The 9,399-nt window shown below is 43.0% G+C and overlaps 1 protein-coding gene across 1 annotated transcript; it reads left to right on the top strand.

Annotated features, from left to right (window-relative positions):
* Positions 1-511: 511 nt before the first annotated feature.
* On the top strand, positions 512-9,187 carry LOC119085687 (coiled-coil domain-containing protein 18-like). Its single transcript, XM_037196133.1, has 9 exons — positions 512-1,087; positions 1,174-1,252; positions 1,743-1,859; positions 2,161-2,250; positions 2,361-2,393; positions 2,452-5,450; positions 5,523-5,555; positions 5,633-5,912; positions 8,988-9,187. Exons 1-9 carry the CDS (start codon positions 512-514, stop codon positions 9,185-9,187), a joined length of 4,407 nt encoding a protein of 1,468 aa, XP_037052028.1.
* The last annotated feature ends 212 nt before the right edge of the window (positions 9,188-9,399 follow it).

Raw genomic sequence — 9,399 nt, 5'->3', positions numbered from 1 at the left:
GAATGGGCATTACCTCCGCCCATGTATTTGCGCTTGTCAAAATTCATTAAATTATCTCTATAAACATTTTTAACGATAAGTACATGTGCTAGATTGCGAATTCGACGCCCTGAGTAAGTTGAAACAACAATTTTTTGCCAGTGTTACTAGTATCTGAGTCACCTATTAAATCGTCAAATTGAAGGTTTAGTGCAACGAAATCGGGCAAAAAAATGCTGGTATAGCATTGAAAAAGTGTAATTTTTAGTGCTTTTAGTGCTGCGAATCTAAACATTAACAACAGTTACAAATGTTGATAATGATATTTTACTATTGCTACAAATAATCACTTCACAAGAAACTTCTTAAAAAATAAAGTGAACGTACACATACAACAGTGCCTTCATAAAAAATAAAGTGAACGTACACATAAAACCGTACAACACCACGTTACATTTCTCGATCAACGTGAAGTATAAAATCATAAATATTTGAAGCTGCAAAATTTATTTTTATTTCAAACGATTCTAAAATGCCGTTGTTAAATATTTTACTGCCAAGTTGCGAGGAAGTCGATATAGATGTGTTTTTGCATATTTTACGAGATATTACAGCGCGTAAGGTGGACGAACATCACCTTGTCAATGCGCTGAAATTTGGCATGAGCGGCGAAGCGTTTTCAATCGAAAAGGAACATTTATCGATGAGTTGGCAGGATTTGAACTCGAAAAAACAGAGAATAGATCAATCGAGATTGCTCGGATTTTGGGCCGTGGAAAATTTTCCTTCTTTGGGGAAAAAGTTGCATGGAGCAACTTGGCAGCCGCCAATTCGAAATAGTCTTCAGATTCATAATCAGTCTATGTACATTAATGCCGATGAGATCAACTCGAAAATTGCTAGAAAAATGAAGCTTCGCATAGTCCAACTCAACGTCAGCGATAGCACATTGAGTAGACTGAAGGAATTCGTAAATGTCCCTGCTAAAATCGGCAAAAGAAACGAGACAAAACTGTCAAAACAAATGAAGTCGTTTGATATTGACGACGAATGGATGGAACATTGCTGGCAAGCGCTAAAATCGGGTGAATTTCCGTTGTTATTTGAGGTAAGGCTTCCTTTAAATAACAGAGTAACTGTTGTTGCAAGCTGTTTATTCGCAAAAGTTTACTGAAATTTCTTAACATTTGACAGCAGCAATTCGACCTCGCCGCGTCACCAGGATCATCTCCTCATCGGGAAAACGAAGAGCCTCAAATAAACACTCCTGATGGTAAGTCAATTTCCTTCACTGAAAGGTTCTTTTACTATCTGAAGTCGTTCGATTAAATCGTAAGATAGGTGCAACAAAGGAAAATATTGTTAAAATTTTTATTGGCATAGCTGCAGACGAACAGAGAAATGATAAGTTGGTACGCCTGTGGTCGAAAAAATTGGCACATCTCTTGAGAGAATTCGTATGTCATTCTCTCCCATTCCGTACACAACTCGCCACAGGCATACTAACTTATCATTTCTCTGCAGACGAACAATTATACATCTTGTAATATAATTCTAATTCGACTGATTTAAGTGAAAAAATCAAATTTTTCTAAGTTTTCAAATTAAACAGCCCCCTTCATCGAGGCAGTTTACTTGAAATGCACGAAAGAAAGTACAAACCAAATTCCACCTAATGTTGCCTTTAGGAACGAATGGCTATATTTCTTCCCAGATTTACAAAGTGAAGGATATGTTATCAGACGAAAATTTATAATTTGCAGATTCGTTACCAGTTACATCCAAACGAACATACCGAGACGTTCTCGATACTAACGATGGTAATGATATGAGTGACGATGGAAATAATATTAGTACTGCCAACGGAGATTCAAGCACTGGTAAGTACAATAATTCGAAGGGGTTGACATATATCTGGACGCATCCATATTGAAATATTACGTGACCCTCATACATGATGTAAATTGATTGCAAACACATTAATGCAACTTTGAATGAATCAAATGGCGGGCCATGTAGCCTTCCCAATTCACAGTCTTCACAGGCATGAATTTTTACCGAGTTTTCGTTCGATGCCAATTGTATACGAACATTCATTGTGATTGCAACGGGCACGTCACTCTACCATAAACAACGTACATTCGTTTAATCCACAATCTTATAAGTGTTCCTTATTCTCAGATCCTTCAGCAGCACAGACAAACAAAAGATCACACATAGACCCGGTAAATGTGAATGGAAATTCTACAAATATGAATGGTTTGAGCTTTGGTGAGTTGACTATATGTCCCTTTCTTTTCATGTATAGATCAAAAGTTACGGATACCGATCTAGATCGTCACGGACATCCAGACTTTACTAACAATTCTTATCATTTTCAGGCACCCAATCCGATCTACCACCAGAAACAAATGGTAACGGCGACATTTAATGGACCGAACCATTCAAACTTTAATTTTCATTATTCCCTAGATTGTACAAATGCGATTCAAGTGACTCTACGACATATTCGATGCGACATTGGACATTTAACTAATTTGTTTCAAGAGCGAAATAATGAGAGATCCGCCATTCAAGAGGGTGAAGACCGCCTTCACGTAGCATTGATGAGACAAAAAGATGACGAAATCGCGCAATTAAAGATCACTATCCAAGACCTGCAACAAATAAACGAAAATCTCACGAATGGCCAATTGAAATCAGTAAAAAAAATTGAAGAGCAAAAGGCACTCATAACAGCTCTTCAACTAGGAGTAGAGGCCACGGCGAAGTTGCGTGAACAATCGGAGCACGAGCAAATTGCGAATCTAAATTTACTTGACGTAACGAAACGTCAACTGGTCGATGCTGATGCAACGGTGAAGAAAATGAGCAGCGAAAGGAGTACTACACAGCAAAAATTGCTGGAACAATCGGATTGTGTGGCATCTTTGAAACGCGAACTGACTGAAGCTACTGAAACGATAATGAAGATGACCGGTGCAATGAGCTCAGCCCAACAAAAATTGCTGGAACAATCGGATTGTATGGAATCAATGAAACGTCAACTGGTCGATGCTGATGAAACGGTGAAGAAAATGAGCAGCGAAAGGAGTACTACACAGCAAAAATTGCTGGAACAATCGGATTGTGTGTCATCTTTGAAACGCGAACTGACTGATGCTGATGAAACGATAATGAAGATGACCGATGAATTGAGCTCAGCACAGCAAAAATTGCTGGAACAGTCGGATTGTATGGAATCAATGAAATGTCAGCCGGCCGAAACTGACAAAACGTTGAAGAAAATGAGCAGCGAAAGGAGCTCATTACAGCAAAAATTGCTGGAACAATCGGATTTTGTGGCGTCTTTGAAACGCGAACTGACTGAAGCTAATGAAACGATAATGAAGATGACCGGTGAAATGAGCTCAGCCCAGCAAAAATTGCTGGAACAATCCGATTGTATGGAATCAATGAAATGTCAGCTATTCGAAGCTGGTGAAACGGTGAAGAAAATGAGCAGCGAAAGGAGCATATCACAGCAAAAATTACTGGTACAATCGGATTGTGTGGCGTCGATGAAACGCGAATTGACTAAAGCTACTGAAACGATAATGAATATGACCGGTGCAATGAGCTCAGCCCAGCAAAAATTGCTGGAACAATCGGATTGTGCGGCATCTTTGAAACGCGAACTGACTGAAGCTAATGAAACGATAATGAAGATGACCGGTGCAATGAGCTCAGCCCAGCAAAAATTGCTGGAACAATCGGATTGTGTGGCATCTTTGAAACGCGAACTGACTGATGCTAATAAAACGATAATGAAGATGACCGATGAATTGAGCTCAGCACAGCAAAAATTGCTGGAACAGTCGGATTGTATGGAATCAATGAAATGTCAGCCGGCCGAAGCTGACAAAACGTTGAAGAAAATGAGCAGCGAAAGGAGCTCATCACAGCAAAAATTGCTGGAACAATCGGATTTTGTGGCGTCTTTGAAACGCGAACTGACTGATGCTAATGAAACGATAATGAAGATGACCGATGAATTGAGCTCAGCACAGCAAAAATTGCTGGAACAGTCGGATTGTATGGAATCAATGAAATGTCAGCCGGCCGAAACTGACAAAACGTTGAAGAAAATGAGCAGCGAAAGGAGCTCATCACAGCAAAAATTGCTGGAACAATCGGATTTTGTGGCGTCTTTGAAACGCGAACTGACTGATGCTAATGAAACGATAATGAAGATGACCGGTGAAATGAGCTCAGCCCAGCAAAAATTGCTGGAACAATCCGATTGTGTGGAATCAATGAAATGTCAGCTGTTCGAAGCTGGTGAAACGGTGAAGAAAATGAGCAGCGAAAGGAGCATATCACAGCAAAAATTACTGGAACAATCGGATTGTGTGGCGTCGATGAAACGCGAATTGACTAAAGCTACTGAAACGATAATGAATATGACCGGTGCAATGAGCTCAGCCCAGCAAAAATTGCTGGAACAATCGGATTGTGCGGCATCTTTGAAACGCGAACTGACTGAAGCTAATGAAACGATAATGAAGATGACCGGTGCAATGAGCTCAGCCCAGCAAAAATTGCTGGAACAATCTGATTGTATGGAATCAATGAAACGTCAACTGGTCGATGCTGATGAAACGGTGAAGAAAATGAGCAGCGAAAGGAGTACTACACAGCAAAAATTGCTGAAACAATCGGACTGTGTGGCGTCTTTGAAACGCGAACTGACTGATGCTAATGAAACGATAATGAAGATGACCGATGAATTGAGCTCAGCACAGCAAAAATTGCTGAAACAGTCGGATTGTATGGAATCAATGAAATGTCAGCTGTTCGAAGCTGGTGAAACGGTGAAGAAAATGAGCAGCGAAAGGAGCATATCACAGCAAAAATTACTGGAACAATCGGATTGCGTGGCATCTATGAAACGCGAATTGACTGAAGCTAACGAAACGATAATGAAGATGACCGGTGCAATGAGCTCAGCCCAGCAAAAATTGCTGGAACAATCGGATTGTATGGAATCAATGAAATGTCAGCTGTTCGAAGCTGATGAAACAGTGAAGAAAATGAGTTGTGAAGTGAGCACCGCTACTGGCGCACAGCAACATTTGTTGGAACAAACGGATTTAGTGGAGTCAATTAAACGTCAACTGGCCGAAGCTAATGAGACGATAATGAAGATGGTCGAAGACAAGCAAAAACTACATGACGAGGTTTACATTTTAACGCAATGCACCAACGATATTTCGTCTGAATTTAAAACTCAAATCGAAGAACTAACCGTCAGTATAACAGAAACTGAACGAATTAATGCAGAGACGATGCATGTCAACGACAAATTGCGAGAAGATCTTGCAATTTTAAAACGATCCCTGGCTAGCAAAGAAGAAGAATTGAAAGACGCACAGCAATCGTTGAATAGCACACGAAAACCAATCGAAACAAGAGATGTGGGCAGTCGAAAGGTGATGCATGATTACATTGTCTCTGAAAATAGGCCAATCAATTGAAAATGTTTTTCCCTAAATTATCTACAGGTTAAAGAAGCTGCAAACGAAATGGTCGAGGCTGTAAATATACATTTTTCTTCTCTGAGAACAACACTAACAGCAGAGCTTTTTTAATATTAAAATCTATAACTTTGCAGGTATTTGTGTCGGACGACCCCATTGTCAAAGAGTGTCGTCCCGTGCTGCTCAATCAACAGTTCGGCTGGATGAAATTTCAGCCATTCAAACGCAGCAAGTACTGCCCGGCCTTCGTCTACCCAGCCGATGCCGATGGAAAAGCACGAGCACAAAAAATAAAGGCGGATGGATATGTTACCGATACTAAGAACATATTTTTCGATTTCTGCACAGAATTACCTGAAAATCTAAAGCCAGATAACGAAAAATTGGCACTTAAGAAGTTTAACGAAAAATTCCGTACTTTTTTCAAATAAAATGTTTATTATTTATATATAAAACTTCGTTATGAATTTATTGAAAATATAAAAAGCTTGTGACATCAAATTCCACGGCGTTTTGTGGTTTTATCATCTACCCTTGTGAGTAAAACGTTCAAAGTAAAAAAAAAAAATACGAGAGACTTGTAGGCGTGCAATTTGGGCAAAATGCAGTTTAGGTGAACAACTGAGATTGAATTTTTTTGAGTGTGGAGGGTAGAGGGAGGTCTCCTGATGAGAACGCAACAAGAATTGGGCGCGGAAACCCCTCTCCAAGGAGCCACGGTCACTCAAAGTTTGTTATTTTTTTCTATATTTTTGATTTTTTGTGCCAATAATGGTCTGTTGCGTTACAATTTTTAAGACTGAAAACACTAGTTTCAAGAAAAAATCGTAGTTTCAGGCATTAGACTGATCCTTCCTCTATTGCCTGAAAGTGTTAAAAATTTGATCTGAGGTAACTGGTCATACAAAACTATTGCAATTGGCGGAGGTCTGCATTTTCAAACCAATATTCTACGGCGATCTCCGCTATCAAATTTTTTTCTCTTCTCCGCCAATAACGGATTTGTTCCATGGTTTTTTACGCTCTATCGTGTCCACCAAGTTTTATTCGTTTACCATAGAATCTCAGGCGTCCGCTGATAGACGATTTTACAGATTCTGAAAATTTACCATCAGCGATCCGCCGAGTTATGTGGGAGGACAACCAAAACTTTCGGGAATGGAGAGAGCCGGAAAAACGGTGGTACAAATCCGTTATTGGCGGAGAAAAAATTTTGATAGCGGAGAATTGACGAGGCTCTAAAGTTCAAATTCAACAAAATATGCCCTTAATTGAACCAATGACCTAAGATTATTCACCCTTCTACAAATTTCCATAAAGGTGATGTAGCCAATAACCGACGAAATTCATCTTTTTACGAACCGACAGTAACTAAACCAATCGCCAGCTGCCGCCAGTAACTCTAAAGCAACCGCCAGTCACTATAAGCCAACCGCCAGTCACTCTCAACCAACCGCCAGCTACCGCTAGTCACTCTAAACCAACCGCCAGTCACTTTAAACCCACCGCCAGTCACTCTACACCAACCGCAAGTCACTTTAAACCAACCGCCAGTCACTCTAAACCAACCGCCAGTCACTCTCAACCAACCGCCAGTCACTCTAAACCAATCGCCAGTCACTCTACACCAACCGCCAGTCACTCTCAACCAACCGCCAGTCACTCTAAACCAACCGCCAGTCACTCTAAACCAACCGCCAGTCACTCTAAACCAACCGCCAGTCACTCTAAACCAATCGCCAGTCACTCTACACCAACCGTCAGTCACTCTACACCAACCGCCAGTCACTCTCAACCCACCGCCAGTCACTCTACACCAACCGCCAGTCACTCTCAACCAACCGCTAGTCACTCTCAACCAACCGCTAGTCACTCTCAACCAACCGCTAGTCACTCTAAACCAACAGCCAGTCACTCTAAACCAACCGCCAGTCACTCTAAACCAACCGCCAGTCACTCTACACCAACCGCCAGTCACTCTACACCAACCGCCAGTCACTCTCAACCAACCGCTAGTCACTCTCAACCAACCGCCAGCTACCGCTAGTCACTTTAAACCAACCGCCAGTCACTATAAACCAACCGATAGCTATCGCCAGTCCCTCTAAACCAACCGCCAGTCCCTCTAAACCAACCGCCAGTCACTCTAAACCAACCGCCAGCCACTCTCAACCAACCGCCAGCTACCGCCAGTCTCTTTAAACCAACCGCCAATGACTCTCAACCAACCGCCAGCTACCGCCATTCACTCTAAACCAACCGCCAGTCACTCTAAACCAACCGCCAGTCACTCTAAACCAACCGCCAGTCACTCTACACCAACCGCCAGTCACTCTACACCAACCGCCAGTCACTCTCAACCAACCGCTAGTCACTCTCAACCAACCGCCAGCTACCGCTAGTCACTTTAAACCAACCGCCAGCTACCGCCAGTCCCTCTAAACCAACCGCCAGTCACTCTAAACCAACCGCCAGTCACTCTAAACCAACCGCCAGTCACTCTAAACCAACCGCCATTCACTCTAAACCAACCGCCAGTCACTCTAAACCAACCGCCAGTCACTCTACACCAACCGCCAGTCACTCTACACCAACCGCCAGTCACTCTACACCAACCGCCAGTCACTCTCAACCAACCGCCAGCTACCGCTAGTCACTTTAAACCAACCGCCAGTCACTATAAACCAACCGCCAGCTACAGCCAGTCCCTCTAAACCAACCGCCAGTCACTCTACACCAACCGCCAGTCACTCTACACCAACCGCCAGTCACTCTCAACCAACCGCTAGTCACTCTCAACCAACCGCCAGCTACCGCTAGTCACTTTAAACCAACCGCCAGTCACTATAAACCAACCGCCAGCTACCGCCAGTCCCTCTAAACCAACCGCCAGTCACTCTAAACCAACCGCCAGTCACTCTAAACCAACCGCCATTCACTCTAAACCAACCGCCAGTCACTCTAAACCAACCGCCAGTCACTCTACACCAACCGCCAGTCACTCTACACCAACCGCCAGTCACTCTACACCGACCGCCAGTCACTCTACACCAACCGCCAGTCACTCTACACCAACCGCCAGTCACTCTCAACCAACCGCCAGCTACCGCTAGTCACTTTAAACCAACCGCCAGTCACTATAAACCAACCGCCAGCTACAGCCAGTCCCTCTAAACCAACCGCCAGTCACTATAAACCAACCGCCAGTCACTCTAAACCAACCGCCAGTCACTCTCAACCAACCGCCAGCTACCGCCAGTCTCTTTAAACCAACCGCCAATGACTCTCAACCAACCGCCAGCTACCGCCAGTCACTCTAAACCAACCGCCAGTCACTCTAAACCAACCGCCAGTCACTCTAAACCAACCGCCAGTCACTCTAAACCAACCGCCAGTCACTCTACACCAACCGCCAGTCACTCTACACCAACCGCCAGTCACTCTCAACCAACCGCTAGTCACTCTCAACCAACCGCCAGCTACCGCTAGTCACTTTAAACCAACCGCCAGTCACTATAAACCAACCGCCAGCTACCGCCAGTCCCTCTAAACCAACCCCAGTCACTCTAAACCAACCGCCAGTCACTCTAAACCAACCGCCAATGACTGGCGGTAGATTTATACTGACTGGCGGTACGTTTATAGTTACAGGCGGTAGGTTTAAACTGACTGGCAGTGACTGGCGGTAGATTTATAGTTACTGGCGGTAGATTTATAGTTACTGGCGGTAGATTTATAGTTACTGGCGGTAGGTTTATACTGAGTAAAAACAAAATTAATTCAAAAATATAAAAAAAATTAATAAACTTTCAGTGGCCGTAGCTCCTTGGAGAGGGTTTCACCACCAAAAAAAAATCAATCCCAGATGTTCACCTAAACTGTATTTTTGCCCTGCTGGGCA

The sequence above is a fragment of the Bradysia coprophila genome, chromosome X (genome assembly GCF_014529535.1).
Source record: "Bradysia coprophila strain Holo2 chromosome X, BU_Bcop_v1, whole genome shotgun sequence".
In the NCBI taxonomy this organism is placed as follows: domain Eukaryota; kingdom Metazoa; phylum Arthropoda; class Insecta; order Diptera; family Sciaridae; genus Bradysia; species Bradysia coprophila.
The sequence above is the reverse complement of the archived record's forward strand: the minus strand, read 5'-3'. Positions and strand labels throughout refer to the sequence as shown.